At 46.8% G+C, this 24,800-nt stretch overlaps 11 protein-coding genes across 11 annotated transcripts; 4 read left to right on the forward strand and 7 right to left on the reverse strand.

Moving 5' to 3' along the window:
* Nucleotides 1-1,013: 1,013 nt before the first annotated feature.
* On the reverse strand, nucleotides 1,014-2,619 carry GLAREA_01127 (uncharacterized protein; the record flags this gene model as incomplete). Its single annotated transcript, XM_008085885.1, has 5 exons — nucleotides 1,014-2,116; nucleotides 2,214-2,285; nucleotides 2,342-2,377; nucleotides 2,457-2,519; nucleotides 2,601-2,619. The coding sequence occupies 5 exons, from the start codon at nucleotides 2,617-2,619 to the stop codon at nucleotides 1,014-1,016; spliced, it is 1,293 nt and encodes a 430-aa protein (XP_008084076.1).
* A 1,950-nt stretch (nucleotides 2,620-4,569) lies between these two features.
* GLAREA_01128 (uncharacterized protein) lies at nucleotides 4,570-5,503 on the reverse strand (the record flags this gene model as incomplete). The annotated part of the gene is made up of 2 exons (XM_008085886.1): nucleotides 4,570-5,422; nucleotides 5,478-5,503. The coding sequence occupies 2 exons, from the start codon at nucleotides 5,501-5,503 to the stop codon at nucleotides 4,570-4,572; spliced, it is 879 nt and encodes a 292-aa protein (XP_008084077.1).
* A 710-nt stretch (nucleotides 5,504-6,213) lies between these two features.
* GLAREA_01129 (p53-like transcription factor) lies at nucleotides 6,214-8,175 on the reverse strand (the record flags this gene model as incomplete). Its single annotated transcript, XM_008085887.1, has 2 exons — nucleotides 6,214-6,793; nucleotides 6,950-8,175. The coding sequence occupies 2 exons, from the start codon at nucleotides 8,173-8,175 to the stop codon at nucleotides 6,214-6,216; spliced, it is 1,806 nt and encodes a 601-aa protein (XP_008084078.1).
* A 2,142-nt stretch (nucleotides 8,176-10,317) lies between these two features.
* On the reverse strand, nucleotides 10,318-11,243 carry GLAREA_01130 (uncharacterized protein; the record flags this gene model as incomplete). The annotated part of the gene is made up of 3 exons (XM_008085888.1): nucleotides 10,318-10,555; nucleotides 10,609-10,651; nucleotides 11,024-11,243. 3 exons carry the CDS (start codon nucleotides 11,241-11,243, stop codon nucleotides 10,318-10,320), a joined length of 501 nt encoding a protein of 166 aa, XP_008084079.1.
* Nucleotides 11,244-13,982: 2,739 nt separating this feature from the next.
* Nucleotides 13,983-15,126, reverse strand: GLAREA_01131 (S-adenosyl-L-methionine-dependent methyltransferase; the record flags this gene model as incomplete). The annotated part of the gene is made up of 2 exons (XM_008085889.1): nucleotides 13,983-14,781; nucleotides 14,840-15,126. The coding sequence occupies 2 exons, from the start codon at nucleotides 15,124-15,126 to the stop codon at nucleotides 13,983-13,985; spliced, it is 1,086 nt and encodes a 361-aa protein (XP_008084080.1).
* A 430-nt stretch (nucleotides 15,127-15,556) lies between these two features.
* Nucleotides 15,557-16,480, forward strand: GLAREA_01132 (Thioredoxin-like protein; the record flags this gene model as incomplete). The annotated part of the gene is made up of 2 exons (XM_008085890.1): nucleotides 15,557-15,694; nucleotides 15,755-16,480. The coding sequence occupies 2 exons, from the start codon at nucleotides 15,557-15,559 to the stop codon at nucleotides 16,478-16,480; spliced, it is 864 nt and encodes a 287-aa protein (XP_008084081.1).
* Nucleotides 16,481-17,594: 1,114 nt separating this feature from the next.
* GLAREA_01133 (uncharacterized protein) lies at nucleotides 17,595-17,843 on the forward strand (the record flags this gene model as incomplete). The annotated part of the gene is made up of 1 exon (XM_008085891.1): nucleotides 17,595-17,843. One exon carries the CDS (start codon nucleotides 17,595-17,597, stop codon nucleotides 17,841-17,843), a length of 249 nt encoding a protein of 82 aa, XP_008084082.1.
* Nucleotides 17,844-18,626: 783 nt separating this feature from the next.
* Nucleotides 18,627-18,957, forward strand: GLAREA_01134 (uncharacterized protein; the record flags this gene model as incomplete). Its single annotated transcript, XM_008085892.1, has 3 exons — nucleotides 18,627-18,641; nucleotides 18,698-18,881; nucleotides 18,941-18,957. 3 exons carry the CDS (start codon nucleotides 18,627-18,629, stop codon nucleotides 18,955-18,957), a joined length of 216 nt encoding a protein of 71 aa, XP_008084083.1.
* A 784-nt stretch (nucleotides 18,958-19,741) lies between these two features.
* Nucleotides 19,742-20,684, forward strand: GLAREA_01135 (uncharacterized protein; the record flags this gene model as incomplete). The annotated part of the gene is made up of 3 exons (XM_008085893.1): nucleotides 19,742-19,880; nucleotides 20,007-20,387; nucleotides 20,452-20,684. The coding sequence occupies 3 exons, from the start codon at nucleotides 19,742-19,744 to the stop codon at nucleotides 20,682-20,684; spliced, it is 753 nt and encodes a 250-aa protein (XP_008084084.1).
* Nucleotides 20,685-21,167: 483 nt separating this feature from the next.
* GLAREA_01136 (RING/U-box) lies at nucleotides 21,168-22,388 on the reverse strand (the record flags this gene model as incomplete). Its single annotated transcript, XM_008085894.1, has 1 exon — nucleotides 21,168-22,388. The coding sequence occupies one exon, from the start codon at nucleotides 22,386-22,388 to the stop codon at nucleotides 21,168-21,170; it is 1,221 nt and encodes a 406-aa protein (XP_008084085.1).
* Nucleotides 22,389-22,956: 568 nt separating this feature from the next.
* On the reverse strand, nucleotides 22,957-23,988 carry GLAREA_01137 (uncharacterized protein; the record flags this gene model as incomplete). Its single annotated transcript, XM_008085895.1, has 1 exon — nucleotides 22,957-23,988. The coding sequence occupies one exon, from the start codon at nucleotides 23,986-23,988 to the stop codon at nucleotides 22,957-22,959; it is 1,032 nt and encodes a 343-aa protein (XP_008084086.1).
* Nucleotides 23,989-24,800: the final 812 nt, after the last annotated feature.

A 24,800-nucleotide genomic window follows, 5' to 3' on the forward strand; every position in this document is an offset into this window, starting at 1 on the left:
TAGTCTCCTGAACATTGCAGCATTGTAATTTGATTCTTCGAATAGGTGATCACACACGATACGCGAGGGACGACTTTTCCAAGCAGTATTTGTGCAACGAAAGCACCTTTCGGTCAAACACAAACGCTTGCTGTGCTTTTGTTGTTTGTCTCGTGGGTCGTGCCCGTACCAGGAAATTTCCGGAATTTGCTGATCATTAGCAAGTGGACATGCGGCGCAAAGTGCAGGTGATTGGCCCAAAGTAACGAATTGACAGCTGTACCAACAGGCCCGTAATGAAAGGAGCATGATACAATTATCCGAGCGAGAATTCTGTTGGTGTTTCATGTCTCAGGTGACACAAAGTAAGAACAATCTTCTTCAGGAGATAAGCTCAATTGAGCACGGTCGACTTCTTGTTACTGTTTGGCTTTATTCAATGTTTGACGAATGTTGCAAATGATCATTCCGCAAAAACATTTCTTGACCTCAATCGGTGTCGCATTCGGGTTCCGCAATAAATACGCCTGATGGCAACAGAAGCCTAACAGTGAACGCCGGAGATACGAGCGTGGCTATGTTTTTTTGACAACATTTGACGAGGTCCCGTGATCGTGTAAGACATCATTCCAAAGTCTGTTGGATCAATCGTATAATAGTCGTCAATTCCTCTGCGTAAGTCGTAAATCTTGAAGGTCCTGGTGATGATTCCGCTAGGAGTACCCATCTCCCTCATACACAAAGCGGCAGATCAAGTGACACACAGTTTGTATTATCGAACGAAAATTTATATCAGTCGATTGATAAACTGAAGGCTTTCAGCTTGCGAAGAAACGAGTGTAGCTGATTCGTTCGTAGAAAGAATAGGAAAACTGTGAAGTGCATTGGATGAGAAAGGTTGTGAGTGACTGAATCAACAGGTGAAAATTGGGCCTGGCAAGAAAAGTTCGACCGTGTGAGGATCTGGTAAAGGAAGTTGAAATTTAGGTAAGTATGTTCCTATCGGTCAAATATGAGAGTGTGAGCTTCTTTCATTATCTCGAGGTCTCTTCCGTCTCCCTAGTCTCGAGTGCCTCCTCGGCCACCTTTTCTCCAGTTGACGACCTATTTTCCTCGTTCCCAAACAAGGCTCGAAGTCTTTTGTTCTCTTCTTCTAGTTCAGCGTTTTTTCGCTTCAGATCATTGATATCTTTCTGATCCTTCGCTGCCGCTATTTGATCTCGCCTTTTGGACTCCTCAAGATCTTCCACCATGGTTTCCAGGTCTGCTATCTTCTTCGCATGCTCGACCTTGGCTTTTTCTGCAGCAAGTTGCTCTACCTTAGTCTCCCTGTCTGAGCTAGGATGAAGCTTATCAAGTTGATAATATCTCTCTTTTAACTCTTCGGGTTCTTTTCGAAGTTCATCTTCTTTTCGTGGTATCTCCTCGAGTTGTTGTTTTAGCAATTTGTTTTGCTCTTCCAGATACTCCCCGTCGCTTTTCGCAGTTGTATAATCCTGCTTGTATTTTTTTGCTAATCCTTCCATCCTTTTAAAATTCTTTTGCATAGTGTCTTGCTGTTCGTTAGGCGACTTCTTGTAGTGCTGTACCATTGTCTTAGACTCCTTAAGTTCCTGCCGGAGGCTCTCAATCATTTGGTCCCGGTCCGCGATTTCGTTGTCATGATTTTCCTTATTCGAGTTCTTTTCGTCCTTGCGCTCGTTGATCTCTCCTAAAAGCTTCGCGCGATCATCCTTGTACTTCTCTTCCAGTTCCGATATCTTTTTTTGAAAGCCCTTTATCTCTGACTTCTGCTCTTTGTATATCTGCACGTTGAGAAGCCTATTTTGCTCCTCCTCTTGCTCACGGAAATCTAGTGCCTCAAAAAACTCTTTCGCATACATGCGGGTGTTCGTCGACTTCTGGTAGTAATGCTTGAAGTGCTCAAAGAGTAAGTCACTGGTCTGAGCAGATTCAGGTAGCTTCTCACATAGAGTTGACAATAGTTGTTCGGCTTTTGAGTAGGTGTAGTCATCCACTCGGGGATCTTTTGGCAAAGTTTTACTTTTCAGCCCTTGGAAATACAGTATGCTGTTTTCATCCGGAGCTGATAGTGATTCTGGCACACCATCTTCGAGAGGGGCTTTTGGCACGTCCTCTAATATAGTGACCATTGTAGATTAGCACATGTTCTAATAATTAAGCTTACTTATCACGGTAAAGCTCAAAGGTTGGGTCTCAAACTGGGTAATTACCTGCTCTAGAATTCCTTTGCGCAGCTCTTTGACCAGCCTGAATCATCAGTCGCCTCTCCAACCTTTTTCGGCCTTCAGCAGTTTATATCAGTTTACTACTTGACAATGAAGAATGAAGCATAGTTTACCTGTCATATACTCGGTTGAGTTCCCTTCTTCTTCATCTAAGTTATCCAGAGCTTAGTACATTACTGATTTTGTAGTAGTTGGATCTGAGCAATAGGATAACAAGATCAATCCTACCTGTTGAACCTCCAGTTGGATCACTGAGGTTAAGGCTGGCCAACTCTTCAACAGGAGGATCTTCTGGTTATAGTCAGTTGTTGTTATGTCGTGTGTGAATTGGGTCTAGAGATGAGATTTGATCTCTGGATAGATAAGACTTACCTCTCTGTTCTTGCGCCATTTTTTCTGACAAGTCTGCTTCGAAAAATGCTTGTGGATCCCCACCTGTTGGGCGTTGACAAGTGTTGTATTTCTACGAGTGCGTGAGGTATCGCTCGACAGGACTTGGTAGTAATGGTGGATCGAGTACTGGCAGAAACATATGTTTGGTATCTTCCAAACTGAAAAGTAGGAGCCAAAGACTGGAAGTATGAATTATATTGCCTGACTGTAGTACTTGCGGTACTGTGTTGGCGTTGTGTGGCGATATTTTCCAGTGTAATATTCTGAACCTTCAATGTCGATGTTGTAAGGAAGAGAAAGAACTCCCACAACAAGCCTCCAAACGTTTAATTTATACCGCAAACCCAACCATTCTTGACCGTTTCGTGGGGAATTAAAAATCAACCCCCTGTTTCCATTCTAGCCGTCTCTGAAGTGTCAGGTGAGGAAACGCCATGCCAGAAGGCGCTTTTCGACCGATTTCATTCCCCTCAAAAGAGGGAAAATCACCAGGTAGAGTGTAGTAAAATATGTTTCATTCCCTTATGAACATGTCCATCTATCAAAATGAGTGAAGTCCAGTTCGGCAAGTCGGCTGTGAGTGGCTAAAATGAAGTAGACTAGGGTTGTAGTCTAGCAAGGATAGTTGAGTATCGTATGATTTAATGAAAATGTGTACCAGTGTCTTTGAAAGTATTCACAGAATTTCTTCATTTTGAGAAACAACAATGGTTGTAAAGCCAATACATGGGAAATGAGGGGTATCATGAGATCCAAGGACTGGGAATGAAATGTGATTTGAATTCACAGTGAAACAGAAAATTACAGGCAGGAATTGGCAATGCTCTTATACTTGGGAGAAGCCACCCCAGCAAACAAGTACGGGGGTGAAGTAACATATTGTGGTCATTAGCAACAACAAAATACCAACTGGATATGAGCAAGATAGAGCACAATCACCTATAGGTGAACAAACAGGTATGGCACAATCCACAAAATTCCAAATAATCCACAGTTCATACCCCAAAAATCGGTAAATCATAAGAGGCCATTGTATCTAGAAGAGAGAAGCGATTACCAATATGGCTTTGCTGGTAACAAAATCAATGTGCACTTCCATGCATAGACTTCCATATCCGCAAGTGTTCAACACATACAACTAAACAAGAAACGTAAGTATACATTGAGAAATCTTTGCAACTGCCAAAAATGTCTAATGAAGCGCTAACTTCAGATCAAACTTTGAAAAGCAATTCACCTTTTTACACTCCAAATGAAATATTGCTTTTTAGCAAGTAAACTTAAATGTAAATTAAATATAAACAATATAGGAAAATCAAATTATCCTTTTCATATCAAGTTGAAAGTCAAAATTCAGAAGAATCATGCTCATAAAACACTATAATTCACATCAAAGTGTAAATTAGATTTGAACAGGAAACCAAAACAGAAAACTCACAGATACTCAACAAACTCCACCACTTCACTTGAAACCATAAATCAACCAAAAATCATGCTCACGAAACAAACTCAAATTGACAAAACACACCAACAATATCACAACAAAAATACATATACAAACAAAACATTCAACATCAGATTCAGATACCCTCAAACCCGCTCAATCGTCATTAAACCTCGTTACATTCGTTGGCACACCATCAAACACTATGGGGCCTTTCCAAAATTGGGGGCCAACACCGTCCACAAGGATGATCCTGTATGCTGACCTCGCACAATCAGAGACCCAAGTGGAGCATGGGATATACCCAGACCTTGGCGTAATCCTTGTCAGTACTTCGACTCGTCTCATCGCAGCAGCGAGGCAGTCAGACTGCCTTCGCCCGGTTATCTAAAGTGTACCCTGCTGGATAGTAAGCTGGTGGCAGATCTGGCTGAAATACGATTTACGATTCGCTTTAAGATTTTGATCTGGAAGAGGAGGCGGATAACCACCAGGAGGATGCGTTTACTCCCCATCATCGTCTGTCCCGGCATTCGATACCCCATCAGCTTTACTCGCAGGCATTTGGCCCTCAGGTTCCTCAGCAAGGCCTCCAGCTTTCCTAGCAGCCTTCTCATCCTTCTCCTTCTGCCTCTTCTTAAGCTTCTTCTCTCTATTCCGCCTTGTCCGTTTCTCCCTCTCCGTCTCGTCTTTCAGAGCCGCTTCCGCTCTCTTCTTCTCTTCAGCTTCTGCCATTTGCTTAGTCCGTTTCCTGATTATGATCCTGTGTTTCTTTCCAGGTTTCCTTCGCTTAACCTCTCCATCATTGAGCTCCGTAACCGCGGATCTGGTACCAAGAGTCTTCTTCTGCTTTAACCTTCCAGGAACTTTTATGACCGTAACCCTCCACGGCACCTCCAAGCCCCATGCTCTCTGTTTTTGTGCTTTCAACACGTCCTCTCCATTTACCGCCGCATGCTCGAATCCCCATTTCGCCTCGCCTTGGGCGCTCGTTGTGAAGTAGTAATCGGAATTCCGCCGCGGTATCACGAAGCCTCCATTGCCTTTCCCAGAGTCATCATCATCAAGTATGATTTTTTGCGCATGTATTGGTTCGGATGTGGTATTGGTAGGAGTGGAAAAGAGACGGAACTCGAATTCTTGTGGTTCGTCGTCGTCGGGCTGCTCGCTTTGCGCACCATCCACCGTCTCTTCCGCCGTCTGATTTTCTGGCCTGGTGTTTGACATATTCGGCGACGGTATGGGACCATACAGAGAGGCTAATCGGTGCTGCAACTCCCTCTCGAGTTCTGGATCCGGAGAGGACGACCCCTCATCGTCAGACGGCTCGTCCACGCCGATGTCGCTGCGCCGTATCCTGCAATACAATAAGCATATCAACCATGGCCATATGTGAGCATGTATAAACATACCGTTTCGCGTCCGGGATTTCAAACATGTTGGTGTTGTGGTGTCTCAAAATGCGGGTCGGTAGAACAACGTTTAACGGATGCGGGACGAAAATTAAGCTTAATTCCACACTACTGTAGGGTCACCTAGACGCGCCTAGCGCGCAGCTTTTATACTCCGAAAGTCTGCTGGTAGAAACATATTTACCGTGTTGCATATGCTGTGGAGATAATCTAAAAGCTTGTTCAATCGCAAATGTCGGTTGACGCAAACTGGGAAGCAATACAAATTTTGGACCAGTAACGGATGATTTTGGGAGTGGACATTCAAATCTTCAAAAACCCGACAAAAACAAACTAGATGACCATTCCAAAAAATGGTATTATACGTGTTAGGGTATCGTGCTTTTCCTCCAATATTCCCAGCGCCTGCTACGCCTTTGCATTCTTCATTTCGCATATGAATTTCGTCGTCAACATCCCTCCGTGGCAAGTGTTCTGGAACCAATCTGCAAACCAACCGCCATGCCCCTTCTTCTCGGCTAATAATCATTGAATCCTTCCTCGCCTCTTGTCTCCAAGTCCGAGGCCAACACCTTATATTACATGGGATATACATTAGAACTGAACTTGTTGAATCGAAATTGGCGGGTTCTTTAAGGGGCGAATAAGGAAAGTCGTTGAGACTAGTGCATGTAGTGCAGATTTTGTAGATCGAAAAGGGAGAAATTACGGCGGTACAATCTAGTAATGAGGGCTTCTAGTTATGATTCCACGTGTAATGCTGCTGACTACTGCTTCCCTCTTCCTTCGGATACTGATGCTCGTTTGGAAAATCGTAATGTTGTACACTCGAGGCTGGTTGAGCTGAAGTTCCATAGGTACTTCCAGATTCCGGCGCTGTAGTCCAAGCTGTTACTGGCGCCGGGGGTGGAAAATAATCTGCACTTCGCGGTGGCATTGGTTCCGACGGGGCACTGTATGGAGGTGCAAACCGAGTTGACGCGCTGTAATCGGAGTGGTAAGTGCTCGTTGGCAACTCTGGGGGTGCAACATGACGTGGTGATTTCGCAGGACGAGGGTTGCTATCAATAAAGCGAATAGGAGGTCCTCCAATGGGAGGTGCTGAAGCTGGATGATACGCATATTGTTGACGCATTGGAACGTGGGAGCTCCCCATTGTCGTCGTCGGCGAATGGGAAATCGCGTGTGAGACATCTGGCGTGGAGTGATTGACGTGTAGATAGTTCTCCAGACTTACTCCTGGGGCTTGGTAACTTGGAGTGTTTGGTGATGCGCTATGATCCGCTGTATGCTGCGAATTCCAACTCGGATACGTTCTAAAATGTGTTAGCGCAAGCGCGAGTTACGAAGTTTACAACCCCCCGACTGGGTCGTAAGAGCCATGGCGTGAATATTGATAGGAATGTAGACTGGTACGAAAGCACAGAGCAGCTACCAGGTGCTCATCTAGATCAAAGAAAGAAAACACTTACGACTGCCGAACGATGGATGGAGATCCCGGAATAGTCGATGAATCAAAGGTGAACGGAGATCTAGGAAGTTCCAGAGTGTTCGGTTTGAGAGACTTCGCAGATTTCATGTCCCCAGGCAAAGCAATCGGCATGTTTCCGGTACTGACATGTAGCTCTGGAGGTTGACCCCGCGAAGAAGACGATCCAACAAGAGCAATTTCCTTTCGTGCTTGGAAATTTCTTGGACTTCGTCCTCGCACGACAATCGGTGCGGTCGATGTCTCGCAAACATTAGCTTTCGTTCCATTGGCTAGCGTGCCAACAACATTTAAGTGAAGAGTAAAATGTTGCTGAAGTTCTCTCCGCCGGCCATTGTTGGCGGTAGCAATCCTGAATTGTAATCGTCGATAGGCTATCGGGTAGACAGTGAACTCGCTAGTTGCGTCTCTTCCATCTTCAAGAGGTTCTAAAGGCAATGGCGTTGGTTCGCTTTCTTGTCCAGGTCCGACTTCTGGAGAATTGGGTGGAGGAGTTTTCCATGGAATGACAATCAATTTTACAACGTTGCCGTCCACCGACTCCGTAGCGGAAATTGTCACTTCCAAAGACACGATCGGGATTCTTTCACCCCGCTCGGTTATCAACGAAAGAGGACCCCGCGGCGTAGTAGCATTACCAGATATCTGAAAGAGATTACGCCGATAACAAGTCAGTTCCGGCTGTACGAGGTGAGGTTCGTTTGATGTTGTTGTATGTTCCGACAGGAAGAACATTCCATGAATCTGTGCTGCTAGTTCGATGTGTTGAACACGACCTTGGCCATCTAGTATTGTGCGTTTTTCTGGTAGTCGAGCGAAGCAGAGAAGCCGATGATCCTGACTGATTGTTGGTTTATTGTCGGTCTGTATGTCTTCTCGAAAGTCCTGGACATTTTCACCGTAAGAGATGCCATCACCAGCATGAAAAGCTCTTTTCAACGAGGGAAAGCTGTGGTGACTGTTAAGACCCGGAGGTGACGCTGTTAAAACTCCATTTCTATCTTGTGGCGGCGGTCGGGTATGTATCGAGGGAATATCCATCGACCGGTAGCTTCCTTTTTGCGATCGGCCATGATATGGAATAGAGAGCGGTGGAGCAACGAAGCTGGATTCAAATGGCGGAGGATGAGTTGAGCTCGGATGAGGTGGTTGGAGACTGTAGCCTTGCCAGATAGAGTTCTCCGAGTCTTCTGGCTTTATGTTTGCCATCGTTATTGAGTGTGTCCGGGACATCGACGCATTTCCCTCGCAGTGGTGGCCAGAGAATCAAATATGAACCAGGAACCAAATTGCAATTAGTTTGTAGGCGATTAACACATAGAATTGAAGATGGTGATCTTGACGCTTTTCGAAGAGGCGTGGAGAGACCAGGTAGATGAGGATGGAGCACGAGCTTATGCTAGGAACTGGAGCTAAGCCGTGATTCGTGTGATTTAACAAATGCAGACAGCAACCATGGATGTACAGCAACACCCAACACCAGCAAAGGGGCCAAAGTAATGATATGAGGGGCCGTAAATTTAAGCCATGTCATGACAGTAACAATAGCTCTAACTCTTACCGCTCGACTACAAGGCGGACAGCTTCGGGTAGGTTTTTTTTTTTGAGAAGAAAAGGACCCCATTTCCGTTAGCCCCCCTCTCGGGGCCTGGATTTGCCTCTGCGAAGGGCAACGCGCTCACGATTTTGAGCCCAACCTGGACCATACGCGGGTCTCTATGGTGAACATGTTTCTAGATTGAGCCAACGTGGCTGGCGCGTGATCTGCATTAGTGATAACCCATTTTCCGACAGCATACGTCAATGCCATTGGCCGGAGAAGCTACTGGGCTCTGTATATTCCCCAATAACGTTCAAGTAAACTCAAGTGCCTAAATTCGTATTTGACGGTGATCATCAAATTAGGGACGGGGGATATATCAAAAGGACGTTGAAGGGACGAACAATGCAAGGAGCCCTGAGCGAGGCGTTGAAAATCAGGCCGGTGCAAGGTTTTGAAAGGAAGATAAAAAGGAGCAAGGTATCTTATCCTTGACCAGCAGGGCATATACCATGTGCCGCGTCCCGGCCGGTGGCCCAGAAGAGGACGAACCCGTGTGCAGGCCGCCTCTTCTTGGTCTAGCGTCCAGCATGCCAACAGTGTTGAGCACTTGCCAACTGCTAGCCGGACATGCTTCGAAGAGTCGAGATATGCAGAACGATTGCACAACAGCGAGGACATGAAATCATGCAGTAGTCAGTGCAGAAATTCCAAAAATATATGCACTTGGTGCGTCGTTGTTTTGGCATAAGACCTGGAACGGGAGCAGTCGATAGACAGCGAAGAGGTAGTGAAGGGGACGGCACCGGCATTATCTGCAGAGCGGACATAGCAGTATGTACGATGTGTGGGCAATAGTAATAGCAGACACAAGTAGAAGACACTATTAATGCTCGATGGTGCTTGCACAGTGCTTTGGAGCCCCTGAGCAATCGAATAAAACTACCCCTACAAGAAGCGCCCACTCGAGCGCCTTCACTATCGCACATGGCCTCCTCATACCCGTTTAAGCTTCGGGTACCTCTCTTATCATTTTATCATGCCTATAACCGCTGGTCAAGCGCCGGTCAAGAAATGATGTCGAGGTGTCAAAGCTACAAGTATTGAATTGCGAACAAACGGTGAAAGTTGCACTGACAACAAGTACCCATGGCTTTGCCCCAGACCACTTGGTATCGGTTGCCGATGGCAGTCTGGCAGATGGGGAATCTTAAAATCGGGGGATCCAGCAATCAGGGGCGCTTGACACGCTTGTCATTCACAGCGCTGTGGTCAGCTCTTAATAAGCACGCTGATATAGGCAGCCCCTGTCAACACCATCGTGGCAAGGGGGCCTGTATGGACCGTAGCGATGCCGCTTCGGCAGCCATTTATCGAATTATCCCTAAGAAATGGCCGAATGTGGATGGTCATTTTCGACATCCAGGTCTCCCGGCCTGGGCCCCGTCGTGCGCCTTGGTCGTCTTCTGGCTCTCCTGAACAAGCTGGCCCCCGCGACTGTCGATGATTGCTGGCAGCGAAGCGATATCGTGAGGCACAGAAAACATTGGTCAAAAGCAATGGAGGGGTGATTTGCCGGCATCTGTGGAAGAACTCGGGGAAGTCAGCCGTGTTCTTCAGTCTGAAATTCTGCTTGGTGGCTTGAAACTTGACGACTTAGCGAGTGGCCAAAGTGAACAACAGCACTTGAGGTGGGGGAAACACTCAATCCGGAAAGGCCAGCTGCGACTGAATACCGTTCTCGCTGGTTGACACGCGTTCCAGAAGCCCGGCCAGAGGGTCAAGGTCGCAAAGAGTAGCTTTTGAGATCATCATAAAAACAGTTTGATGTATGCAGTAAGGCTACATAGTGAGTTGGAGTACTTGTAGTACTTGACCTCGATAGTTTGTGAAGGTGTAGGCTTGGCGCCCATGCCTCCGGGATTTTGGATTTCATCCGATGTTAATGTGTTGATCGCCAGTGATGCGCCTGCGACTTCGCGCAGAAAGTGTGGAAGAAATGCTGCAGCCATGCTCATCTTGAGTGTAACTATGAGTTCCATGGTGGTGCTTTTTCAAGATCAGCATTTTGAGACATGAGACATGAGGCCCAGCCCAGCCACCCAGACATGTCTTCGCCCACTCCTTGGAACGTCAAGAAGAGTGCTGAGTCTTAGACGTTAGTCTCTTACTCGTATTAAGACGTTAGGCTATTCCCTATGAGTGAAACAGAACAAACCTAGAAGGGACTAATCGTTGGTACAATAGACGCCCACTACAGGGAACTAGGTTCAACAGACTCGCAGCAAGCGTCACTAGTTCCCTACCCTCCGCACTGACAGATTAATTAAGCCTCCGACGACATCAAACGCGGAGAATTAAAAAACAGTCAACGACAACAAGCCTTCCAAATACTTTGAAGGCGATGTGGGTTACGCGCAACGATTGTGGTAATTTGAGGTCTCTCGCTGGACTACAAGCAAAGGGCAATGTGAACTTGGCTCTTGAGTTCAATGAGTTGGCACCTGCGTTACGAACTACACGCTGACGAGATATTCGCTTCGGATCCATGAGACTGCGGTATAACGTTCCCCATTTCATCCACGCAAATAATGCGCTGCACCTCGGGCGGGTTGGAAGCGTATGTGACGGCACCAAAGCCATCACCACGCTCGCGCTTGCTGCTGATCGTATTGATTGGAAGTCGGAGACCTTTTGGCGTCGCGTGTTGTAGATGGCCCTGCATCCATGGTGTCATTGTGCCATGCATGTGTGATCCGTAGCTGTGACATGGGCTGGCGAGGAGTTTTTCTTTTGCCTTGCCCCCAGAATTCCGAACAAAACGACAACATGAATTGTTAGAGTTAGTTGTAAGTATACGACGAGAGTGTTTGCAATGATTCGTGTTGGTTCAGCCGAGAACTTCGTTTCGCGTAGCTCTTTTGAAAAGATACATGACTTACACGGCTTGATTGGTCCTGGGCCTGAAGGCAGCCATCACACCGATAAGTTTGACAGTCAATGAGAATCCAGCAACGAGGAACGATAGATTAAGTGTGCCACACTTCTGAGCTCTCCGAAAGCCACACCAGCGTGAATCTGCATCTTCGGGAGTTGATTCTAGTCACTTGACATTGTATCCTTTGCGACGGGCCCAATTGACACTCCAATCCATGACTGTATGTTTGATGCCTCGTTTGTTGATTTGCAAGCCACTGTTTCAGATTGGGCTGATAAATTCTGATTGACACCTGGCTGAGCTTTTTCTTCAGTGAGGTAAGGATTTTCGTTCCGTCTGACCACCTTGATCCATCATCACGGCACGTTTTCCTGACATCTCAGGGCCTCAATGCAAGAATGACAAAGACGTGACATGGTGATGTGCATAGCCTGGTTGGTTCGGGTGAGATGAGTCTGCCCGTCGAGAATTTGCCACGATTTCAATCTTCCTTTGAGCACCGAACTGTTGATAGACGATGAAATGCTGAACGGATAGAGACTACGTTCTATGCATATATGTCGAGCAGCAGCACAATTTGAATGGACACCTGCTCCGCACATAGACTCCTCGCCGCCCAAGTCTCTAGATGGGCGATAGCCGTTTACTTCGCGAATTATCCCACCAAAGTTGTGAATCATAGATCAGGGCTAGGATTCGGAGTGTGGGTCAAGAACTTTACACCCAACAGTGACTTAACCTGTAGCAACGTTCATACTAGAGCGTGGTACACCCTTAAAAGTACCTGCAGAAGAGGACGATAGAAGAGCAAGCTCAAATGTGCAATACGACAGACCAAACGTCGTTCTGCAACAACAGTGAGCAAGGTTGTCCAAGGCCCTGGTGTTTTGTTGTTTCCAGAATTTCGAAATTCTGCATATGCAAGCATTAGAATTGGTGAGAATCTCGGTGACGTGCATCTGCCGTAAATTATGAGCCTCACAAAATAATGACATGGAAGGCAGATAATGCTGTTCGTTGTCAGCATCGCCCTTGCAGAACAAGAGTTAGCGAGAACAACCACCTGGGAGTTGGAAAATTGAGCTTTTGGGGGCTATCGTCCATTCTCCAACCAACAGTTGGTTTGACATCAAGTTCAGCCCCTACATCAAAAGAGCTCAAAGACACTGGGCCCATTGTCAACCGCGAGGTTAAAGGAAGCATAAATTGCCGACTCGGTGAGCGAGGCGTAGAAATCCTTTGCTGAGTAAAATGTGACTTTGAGTTGGTCAGAGTCCATTTCAGTCATGAAGCAGGACGACTTACGTATGTGTTGGTTCCTGAATCATGATTCACAGGAAGACCGGCGGCCTGGTAAGCGGGAAAGCAAGGCTAATATACTCGGTCCAAAATGTGTTTGATGAGCAGCCCAATGTAGAACCCGAAAGTTTCAAGAGAATGTAGTTGATGAGAAAGAATTCAATGCAAAGTAGAAGACAAACGATGAGAACAAATTTTTATGAAACATGATAAAGACCCCGTTGGAGTCTGGAAAACATGGCAGACAACATACCACTGCCTCACCAGATTTATAGCTGTCTTAATACCCGCAATCTCGCCATGTTTGTGAACCGCTTCTGTACGGCAATTGCGTGTCACTTCCTAGTTAGTATATTAGGAGTGTGAGGAAATCGTCATAAGCATACTTCGCTTAAGAATGATATCAAATAGCGGGAATCATGACTTGCTGGCCATAGGTAAACAAAGACTGCGGTTATGCTGCACTGATGGAGCGAAAGTACCGTCAGTCTATTTGGCTGATGTATGGGCAATGATGTGTCTTTGGAGGTCGAAGTGACAGACGGAATTGGCAATGTCGGGCGAAATGCTGCACTCCGCTGATGGCCAATCATGCGTTTACCTTATCATTATTCGCGGATTGGCTGAAGGCTTCGATAACATAAATATGACCGAGAAAAGCCTATGGAAGGTTCGCCTTCCCAAAGTCCAGGCATGAAATGTGATAGGCTCCATCAGACGCGTGGATAGTCATCCCGTTTGTATCCAAATGAGGCACTTCCTAGCATTCCAACAGCGAATACCCCACTACAAGGGTACAGTGTTGTCATAGTCTTGTGAACCTTTGCATTCGTTAATTGGATAGATTGAAAAGTGACCATGTTTCACTTACGTTCACAGATTTGTAATGGTAGGGTATGCCCCAGCGAAAAAAACCTCGTGGTGGGAAGTACATGATAGAGCATGGACTGTTTGGGAGGGAAGCCGTAATGGATGGTAGGCTTTCTTCAGCGGGAAGAATCAGGCGACGGCAAAATCCCTCGCAGCCTATCGTATTGATAATCTGACCGCATTACCTCAGGTGTGAAGCGTGCTGTACGACTAATGCTGGACCGGGCCGCAGGAAGAGCTGTTCCCTACATACGCGTTGACGAAGAAGACTGACTCTTGAAGAAGTGTGGTTTCGTACGTCAGAGTCTAGGGAACGCTGATCAGTGGGTAGCCATTTCAATCTTCGGGCCGTTTTCGTCACTGTGAACCCTACGAGACCAACACCACAGCTCTTAGTGTTCCAGAACCTCTGACGTTGATATTGTATCCGTCTAAGTCGTATTCTTGTAGCTCGTTGTCTAGTGGCAAAGAGTCTGGTGAATCTCTCCATAGTTCAATTTGTACAACTCGACTGGCATCAAGGTCTTCTCGAAGTCTTCCTATCGCTAGTTGAGCCACACGAATAGCCTGTTCATCATCTCCAACTTCCATTAAGAGTATTCTCGAACCACAAACTTTAAGATGAAGATGTAGAAGACGGTCGTAGAAGACATCTTGTGGCAGACAACCCCCTTTTTGGGGGATACTCGGAACCAGAGCTAGTTTTGGTTCCCAATTACGTACCGATCTGGTTGTTTCGTACTTGAAGCTTTGATGAGAGATGTAGGGCGGGTTTGAAACGAGAACATCACATTTGAGGTCCCGCAGCTGCTGGTCGGTAAAATCTGAAAATATGTCCACGCGTTCGAAAGTGATACTGGGTGAGGATTGGCTATCAGGTGCTGTGATATTTTTCAACAACTCGTTCCTAGTCAGATTGGCCCTTGCGAGTGACACTGCGTCTTTTGAAATGTCCCAACCCATACAACGAATACTCTTGAACGTGGGAGTAAGTTGAGAATGTAGCAGCAGTGGAATACAGCCAGTTCCAGTACATAAGTCCACAATTTTCAACGAACTTTGGGCATCGGATTGGCGTGGTCGTTGATTTGTACCCTCTGTTAGAGGCCTGAGCCGTTCTTGAACCAAAAGCCCCGCCAAATGTATCGTACAAGCCTCTGTCTCTGGTCTGAATAAAGCAAGGATGGTTCAGAACTTGTCAAGTCAAAGGATATCGGTTTACTGACCTTGGGATGAGAACTCCAGGTTTACACTCAATATCGAGGTCACCAAATGGCTGCGATCTCAATATGTATTGTAACGGTTCTCCACGTGATCTTCTTTTGCAAAGACGGAATAGCGTCCTATGAAAATGCTCCTCTGGCTTGTTTACGCATATTTCTTCGACATGCTCTCGTAACCAACGGAGTTCATTGATCGCTGAATCCAAGGAACGGGCGCCTCGAAGGACCAATGGTAGCAATGATGAGATGTTACGAGCACGTAGCAAAAGAGAGTGAGGAAGTCGAGGCATAACACCGTGAGGTGCTGTATGGGAATTGGAAGACAAAGTTTATTTTGCAATTGAGCATTGACGCGCGATCACGTGCTAGCGTGACCATTTCCTAGAAGTATGGCCAAACTTCGGATCAGATTAGATAGGGGCCTGGAAGTCTTGGGGATTATATTCGCATGGCATCATTCATTCCATCACATCTCACAACCTTCTCTTATTCATCCCCAGAGTGTGCATGCTTTCTCGACTACGTCCAAGGCCACAATGGCTTTCCCATGGTACTCGATTAGCCTTCTCCAGAAATACTCGCCATTCCTATGCGATCCGTTCTGAACCACCCTCTTTTCCTACGACTTCGAAATGCCCTTCTCCAACATGTTCTTGCTCAGAGACCCCAGAACTGCCACCTAACCTACCTATCGATCATCAGACGAAGCTCAATGGCACAATGTCACCTTATACAGAGCAGATCCTGATCTGTACTGGCAAGGACGACTGGCCTTCTAAGATTGAGGACGAAAATGAAGGCGAGAATCTGGCAGCAGATTTCAAGCAGCTCCTTTCTAGAGGGGGAGCATATGCTGATGTAATTTTTCCACATCCCATTATTCCTGATTTTGTCTGCTGATAATTGGATACTGTTCAGCCATATCATAACCTATCCGTTATCAATTCATCGTTTCCCTCATCGAGAACCAATGGTGAAAGCACGTCTTCCTCCCTGTATCTGCTCCCATCATTCAAATATGTGCCTTTCGTTCGTGGCTCAAGCGACATAAACCAACTTGTTAAAGGATATCTTCAACCCGACAAACTACACCCCGCACACGAGGCCTTGAGTCCGCAGATTAGAGATCGCCTTACAAGGGACAAGAAAGAATTAGAATCTCTAGAAGGGGGGCTACACGATATAAATAACATCCTTGTGCTGATTTGTGGGCATGGAGGAAGAGATGCTAGATGTGGTAAGTATGGTCCGGTGTTGAGAGACGAGTTTGAGAAGGGGTTGGAAAGGAATGATTTCAGAGTTTCCAAGGACGCAGTGAACGTCTCGTTCCGAGTGAACGACGGCCCGGATACTCAGCTCGATCCTATCGAAAATGACCATAACCGCCTTCCGATTGCTCGAGTTGGGTTGATCAGCCATATTGGAGGCCACAAATTTGCAGGCAATACGATAATCTACCTCCCTCCAAAAATGAAGACGCAAACAGGCGGTTCTCATCCTCTCGCGGGCTGTGGTATATGGTACGGCCGTGTCGAACCCAAGCACGTAGACGGAATTCTGAAAGAAACGATACTTGGAGGGAAGGTGATTGAGGAGCTATTCCGTGGCGGCATACGGCAAGATAAGGAGATTATGAGACTTTGAGTCTTAGCTTGCGGGACTCTGCTCTAATCTTGCGGTCGACAGAAAGTGCATGTCTTGATCTTGAGGTGCGGGAATCTCTTCTCCATCGAATTCCACCATGGCTCTCTGGATCTTTTGATTTCGAACAATACCGTCGTTCTCACTTAACCTAGATTAGACAATTGCATGAAGGAGAGCCTGCTTCGAGCATTGAGGCTTCTGAAGTCGCTTGCAAAGCGCAAAGCTTCCATTTCGAGGAGGTGCCACGGGATCCAGCTTGACGTGCCTCCTTTATAGGATCCGGCGACGAGAAACCACGCGATATCGCCGTTGTTCTTTTCGATCATCTTCGATGTCCGTACTGTACCAGGAACAGATATCGTCAACATGGGTTTCAATCTCAGATTCACGCATGAGAGTCTCAGTCAAGAAACCCCCACTTCTCGTGGACAGCTCGCAATACTTGGTGGTGTTTTTGGAAGGTGATGCTTTCAGATGATATTCTCCAACCTGTCAGCTGCCATGTAACAATGCTCTATTTAGACAATTGCCAAGGGAACGGATTGAATCTAGACCAGCCTTATTTCCAATCTGTTATTTGGAGTTGCATATTATTTCGTGCATCTACTGGAAGAAACTTGGTTTACGTGCATTTGCAACGGGGTTTCGGGATAATGAGCCTTCTTGCATGCTTCGAAGATCGAGTGGAGAACCGCTTCTGTGAGATGTTGGTATGCGGTATTTATCTCAGATAAATTTTCGGCATCTCTACCTACGTCTCATTTCGAAGTCAATATCACACATATACATTGCTTGCATAAAATGAGCCAATATCAAGCTTCAAGCTCCGGAAGTTTCAGTCCGGGCGAAATCACTATACATCTTCTTACTGGCGGAAACAAACCATCTTATCTGATTCTACTAACATCTTATTCGTACCTACGAAGATGTACGTGTACACTCATCCACTATTCCCACAGACAAACAACGGAGACGAAGCACATGGATACCTAGGTACATGTCTAGCCTTCCAATTCCAGCAGGTGACCATCAAAGGTCCCAACTACCACTGCACCAGGCTACAATAGTACAACAGGGACCTCGGTAAACAACATCCAGAACACGATCGGTGATTATGTTTGATACTGCCGTACCAAAGAAGTCGGACTGTCCTCCGCTGCCGGATGAATTGGCACGTAACACGAAGAAGACAGATTTGTCTGAGGGGAAGCTTCCACGACCAAAAGTTGGCACAGCCACATTCGATGACCCCTCATATCCAAGTTCCACCCTAAATCATAGGTACATGACGATCTTCGTAGCATCTCGATTCAGCCACATACCACATTGCATGTTCTTTGTTTGTTTCGATGACGTTTGTTGACGCGGATACAGACGGCGAGAGGGAGGGGGGAGGGGTAAGAGGGGGATGTGTGGCGGATGTGGATCTAAGCGAGAGCTCCAGCCACTTACACTATTGGAAAAAGGTTCACGCTACGTCAGCGGGGTAAATCCTTTGATCCAATTGAGCTCGCCATATCCGGGGTCTGGTTGGATTTTTGATCACCAGTGTGCTGCAAATCTCTGCATTGGGTTAAGCTCGGTATCATGTAATAGTGCCATTTGGGATTTGCCCATACAAATCGACCATGGCATTTTGAAGCCAGTCCTAATGGGAGCTGGTGTGACAGACTTCATCGGTCTCGCCCACGGTCGCCTTTCGGTTCGTTACAGTTGCCGCCCGCAAGTGGCCGTGTTTGGACTGTACTTTTGAGTGTGTACCGTGTTTAACCAAGGTCCTTTGAAGCAACTTCACCAGGTTAACCTCATGCGTGTGTTTTTTCTCCCACATCTCTGCCTCAGATTTTTGCCTCTGCTGACCCCTCCAACCCCTCCAACCCACATTCATCTGAGCCAGAACCACCCCTCTTGTTCTGATGACGTAGCTTCCCATGTGAATATCAGAATCAACCCCTCGCCTTGACGGCACTACGCAAATGGCGCTACGGATCCACTACGCACTCCTTAGCTCCATGAGGCTCTAGGAGGTGTTTATAAGGACATCGTCTACCCCTCATCTCCTTCCTTTTCAAAAACCAAACTCAATCTCAAACTCAATCAACTACACTTCACAAACCAAACCAAACAAACAACCCAATCACTCAAAATGGAGACCATCAAGGTACGTTCTTACATCTTCAATCTCCTCATTGGGTTTTCACAACTAACATCCTCCAGAACGCTGCCAACTACGTTTCCGAGACCGTCCAGGGCGGTGGTGCTGAGGCATCCAAGGAGGCCAACAAGTCTGTCGCCAAGGACGGAAACGCCAGCTTGTCCAGCCGTGCATCTGCCGCAAAGGACGCTGTTGGAGACAAGATGGACGAGACATCCCACAACACCAAGGCTGATGTCCACAAGGGTAAGCTTCCTTTCCCCTCTCCTCACCTTCTCAACATCATACTAATATATTATCTGCAGAGGCCACCAAGCACTAGATGCTGAATTTCACTTCATACACCCAACTTCCAGGAGGATGGTTTTTGGACGGCGTCTTGGGCAGGGCATATTGAAACACGGATGGCTAGGACGGAATGCAAATGCACCTTTGCATGCATGAGTTTCGAGGATCATAGTGGTTGTACTACTCTTATACCCTGATGGCTTAGCAAACGAATAAAGCTTTGCGTACCCTAAATTTGTCTTGAGTCTTTTGATCGTGATCTGATGCAGTGATTTTTGCAAATTTTGTTTGTTGTTTGCTCGTTGATACACACCACAAATAGCCCGAGTTGCTGATGACGTCATACCAATATGATCCAGAGGTCTCTTTATTCTTCTTCACCTCCTACAACTTTCAGAAGACCGCATGAGCTGGCCTGATGTTGTTGTTTTCAACTGCTCCATATCCGTTGGCCGATTTGATGTCTAAAACGCGTCTTCCAACGGTTATACCCGTAAGTGTCAAGGTCAAGATTACGTGTAACAGTCTGCTTGTTCACAAGTCTCGAAACCTCACCATACGTGACTTTTTTCGGGATATCAATTCTTTGATATCTCACAAATTGCCTGCTCTCCCACTTGCCTACGGTATATTCCCAGTTGCGCAATACAAACCTTCAAAGCTTGGTCGTTCAGGTACAAAGTCCAAGCGTCGCAAGGGCAGGGACCTCGGGATGACACGAAAATGTTGATCCAAGCTTCAATTCAGCACAACGCGATGTATCACTGAAGTATACACGTCTTCAAAACCCTCATTTTAGATCAATTATTGATGCCAATATGTCCACCACCACTCCCCCATCCCTCATATCTCTAATAGACACCACAACCATCCTCTCCCTCCTCCTCGTCCTCGTCCTGCTACTCGCAGCTTATGCTCTCTCTTTGCGCACTCTGCGCACCTCCACCCCGACTTCCTGTATGCAGCTTTTTCCTTTCCTCTCCCTTCTGGTCACCTGCTCCAAGTAGCCGTGGCAGATTTCCACTGCTCTAGACTCGCATTTCCTCTTAAACACACAAAAATCCACATCCTGACTTCTCAAAGGGCGCATCCTCTTCATCTGGCACATCTTCGACGCCCTCATCCACCTCATCTTCGAAGGATCCTTCCTCTACAACTGCCTCTTCACCTCAATCCCCTTCAACCCTGCCACGCACCACCCCGCCCTTATCACCAATTTCCTCGGCCGTCCCGACCGCCTCTACGGGAGTCGGTATGCCGATAACTGGGCCAGCAAGCTGTGGATGGTCTACGCGCAGGCGGACGCCCGGTGGGCGGAGGCCGATCTGACGGTTGTGAGTCTGGAGATACTTACGGTGGGCATTGGGGCGCCGTTGGCGGCGTGGGTGGCTTATATGATTGCGAGGGGGGATTGGAGGGTTAGTTTTTGGATGACGGTGCTTGCTACGGGGGAGTTGTATGGTGGTATGTTCTTTTCCCCTTGCTTTTCAATCTCTCCCTTTACATCGTACTGACAGGTGTTTTTTAGGCTTCATGACCTTCGCGCCCGAGTGGCTAACCGCGAATAAAAATCTCGACGGTAGCAATCCCTTGTTTCTCTGGGTGTTCTTGGTTTTCTTTAATATGCTGTGGGTGGTTATCCCGCTTTATGCGTTGTGGGTTGCATATGGGGATATTAAGAATGCGTTTTTGGTTCGGGATGGGGTTGTTGTTGCGTCGGTTAGGAGGGCGGAGGAGAGGAGGGGGAAGAAGAGTGATTGATTGGGGACGCTTGGGTGTGGGATTATGGGATGGTGGTGAGATATACTTGTTTGTTGGTGTAAGTACGGAAAATGAGGAAATTGGGGATCTTGGGTATGTTTTAATTGGTTCTGGAGTATGTGGCCATGGCTTGATGCCTATATACTCGGTGTGAAAAGCTGTTTGGGAAAATATAATGTCTAATTTTGCTGACCGCAGTACGAAGGTCAAGTACTCTTGTACAACATGTATTTGTGAGTACGCAAACTGAAAATTCATTTTGTTTTTAGAGATAATTTAGTAGAGTTTAGGAGCGGAAGAGATTTTGTTGGAATACGCTTTTGGTGAGTCCTCTTTAGTGAGAGGGAGAATCAATTGTTCACCATGAGAAAGTTTTATAGAATCAGTTTAATTTTGAGGCGAGCAGTCAATGTGAATTCAAGGATTTTGGGTTCATTTCAAAAGAATACATTATTGTCATGGAGACACCAGTCAAAGCGCCAATCACGTATCACTCTCATGATCCCGCAGGAACCTCGCAGTCTGCCTCTCCATAATAACCAACTGCTTATACCACTTCGACGTCGACTTATCGGCCGTCCGATACAAATCCACCGGCATGAACTTCAACCGATCCCTCAGCTCCCAGGTGATATCCCGATACACTATCGAACGTTTCCTACCAAAAACCCCATCATCGTACACCTGCCGAGGACAATATGTAAGTCCCGTCTTCGAAACATCTGCGCCCTTGACATTCAGGTACATCATCAGCTCAGTGCGATCTTGGATCTCAGGATAGCATGCTGCGATGGTCATTTGAATCTGCACGAATATCAGATATCGGATTCGTAGTTCGGTGAGGGAGTAGTGGAGTGTATGGAGTCCTAAGATCATCCTTTCGAGATCTACCGGTTTGCATCTCTCGCGTACTTTCGTAATCCATACTAACGATTGACAAGTCGAATTATTCCTCTCCCCACTCGTCACAACGCTCTTCTTCTCCACAGACCGTGCAATAGTAGTATGTACAACCTTCGGATCCTCACACTCATTCTGCCCCCACAGAAACGACGAGATATCAATATCAGCCTCATAATGCGTCTTATTCCCCTCATCCTCCACATACCTACTAAACGCCATCCCAAACATCTGTTTCAGCTCCCTCTTATACGGCACCAACCGCTCTCTCGTGCAACTAAGACTATGCTCGCTCCTCGGCGGCACCGTATCAGTCGCCCACGTCTTCCTCGATACCTCCCGCGTCATCGTCGTCTCCGTCACACCACCGGGGTACTGCTGGATCCGCACCTTCGTTTTATTCTGCAACGCCTCCCATCCGAAGTCCGTGACGAACATCAACCCGGTATTCTTATACGGTCTGTTCTTCAGCCGGAACCGCGCGAGCGTGTCGTGCACGCTCGTGAAATCCACAGTAGCCTGACCCATGGGCTCGCGGCAGCAGGGACAGCGATGAGCTGGGTTGCGCCGGCTGAGCCGTTGCGACATCATCTTGGTGTAGCATTGTTGGCAGAGCGTGTGGCAGCAGGAGCCGACGGGTACCTGGATGTGCTGCTCGCTGTAGGTTTCGTAGCAGATGGGACAGTGGGAGCTGGGATCCTGGGAGTCTTCGTCGAATTCGCCGGTTTCTGAGAAGGGGAGATCGTCCCAGTCTTCGGGGTTGGGGGTTTGGCCTTGGGCTGTGCGTTTGGATGGGTGGGACATGCTTGCTGAGATGTGGTTGTGGATTGTGCTCAGAAAAGATGATGAATGCGGACATTGTGGTGGAAGGGAACGCCATTTTGAAGATATTGGGTTTGAGAAGTTCTGTTCTCGATTTCTTGAGGTGTTCTGTGATTGATTTTGTTCATTGCATATTTGGTGATGCTACTCATTTTGTTCATGAAAGATTCAGTAACGCTATCTGGTTTTACATCTCGACTGACTCTATTCTGTCAACTGCAACAGTCGTATACACAATGTGATGATAGCTCATTCTTGTGTCTATATGTCTGCTAACGATATCATCCCTGATCGTTGATTCTCACGATAGCAATGGTGGTAGAAGAACATCCCGTATAAGACACTTAATCATGTCTGGATGAACAAAGAAATACAGGTTTGTGGGTATTGCTGTAAAGAAGTCATATACGGAAGCGAATGGCCTTTGGAGTCAAGTGATCCAAAGGGCACATGATAAATGATTGATGGGACAAATGTATTAATGATTTTGTTTTTATTTTGACACGAAATATACTCATTGACAGACATGAAGCATGCCATCATTTATTTTTTACCAAGGCTGCCGCTGCATAACAGCCAAACCCCTATACCAAGCGCTCTTATCCCAATCCCTAAAAAATTCCAACGGCCTATTCAACACCCGATCCAACAACAACAGCCCACTCCTAGACAGACTCGTCAGCCTACCATACTTCCGCGCATAAGCCTCCTGAATATCAACCTCAGGACTCTCCGCCACACCAGTAATCCTCACAATAACCTCCCTCGCCCTCAGAAACTCGCTAAACGTGTCCGCCGCAATCTCAGGACGACACGCCGCGATGCTCATCTGCAACTGAATCCACACCCCTCGCTTGATTTCCCAGTCCGCGAGCGGCGATTCTATGAAGGGCTCGATGCTGATGCGACGAGAGCTCCTGTTGTAGTGTTCCCGGATGCGGGTCACCCATCTTGCGGACTCGGTGGAGTCGAAGCCGGCTGTTGGAGCGTTGTCGATGTCGAGGTGTTGGCGGATGGTGGTGCGGATTCTTTTGTCGAGGCTTCGGTATTGTGAGATGCCATCTGGACTGTAGGTGCGGAACCAGTCGAAGGTTAGTTTTGGGTCGAGGATCTTTTTGGTGCCTGTGGTGCCGCGGAAGTATTTGTGTGCTGTTTGGAGGATTTTTGAGATGTCTTTTTCGTGGGTGTCGAATTTTTGTGCTGTGCAAATCGTGGTGGGTACTGTTGTACCTCCGAGTTTCTCTTGGATAGTACCCTTTTTGACTTTCTTGGATACAGTGTAAGTCATCTTCGTCTCCGTCACATCTTCATCAAGATTCTGTCTTATCTCAATCTTCGTCTTCTTCTCAAGCACAACCCACGATGCTTCCGCCTCCCGAAACCCCACCAACCCTGAACTTTTATCCTCCCTATCATTCCGATACCCACCAACAAGATGATCACGAACGAACTCTAGAGCGTAACGACGTCCTGTTTCCACCCGAATCGCTTTCTTCATTCGCACGCGACAGTACGGACATTTTGGACGTCGGAAGTCGAGTCTGGAGCGCGTGGATATGGCGTTGAAGCAGGGCTCGCACATGGTGTGTTTGCAGGATCCTGTGCCGACTTCGATGCGTTCTAGATTGTAGTTTTCGAGACAGACGGGACATTCTTCGTGGTCTTGGTTTGTGGAGTTTTGGAGGAAGAAAAGGTGGAGGTTGGTGCTTTTTGAGTTTTTGAGGTTGGAGCTTGAGACATGTTGCAGGTGCTGTGTGGTTGGTAGCAGTACGAATGAGCAGTTGGATGGAGAAAAAAAGCTAGTGATATACTGAGAACAATTTTCTTTGTTGTTCTATCCAAAGACATTGTTGTTCAGGAGAATCTCATAATTGTAGGTGACATTGAGCTGAAACATTTTATTTATTAGATTCATTGTTCTCACTCTGGGCGAACTTCAATTCCATAATGCCCCCCAACTGTGAATGGCACTCCATATGTGAGTGTAGAGATGTTTTGCTCTTGAATACAATTTTGATATGATACCCGATTCGAATTTCGGGTTTTAATTTGCAATTTTGCTTTTTGACAGGAATCAAGATCTGTATCAGTACATAATTTAGAAATTGATGTTTTGCATGGAAGTCAGTATAAGTATTGGAACATGTTTGGTAATGACGATGTATTTATTATTCTTGAGGCACACTACTCAGCTTATGAAGTGGCCATAATAGAGTGTGAAGTGTACTAACTTGAACGAAATCCAACAGATGCTAGGCCAATTCATTAGATTGCATTGTTATGCAGTGCTCTTTGTTAAGGACTCAAGGCTAAACACCGATCGATGGCTACAATGTCTACCTTGAAAATCATAGTTTTCCAGGTTAGGTCATGGCAGTCTGCCGTGTACTGAAC

This window comes from Glarea lozoyensis (assembly GCF_000409485.1).
Source record: "Glarea lozoyensis ATCC 20868 chromosome Unknown GLAREA3, whole genome shotgun sequence".
In the NCBI taxonomy this organism is placed as follows: Eukaryota; Fungi; Ascomycota; class Leotiomycetes; order Helotiales; family Helotiaceae; genus Glarea; species Glarea lozoyensis.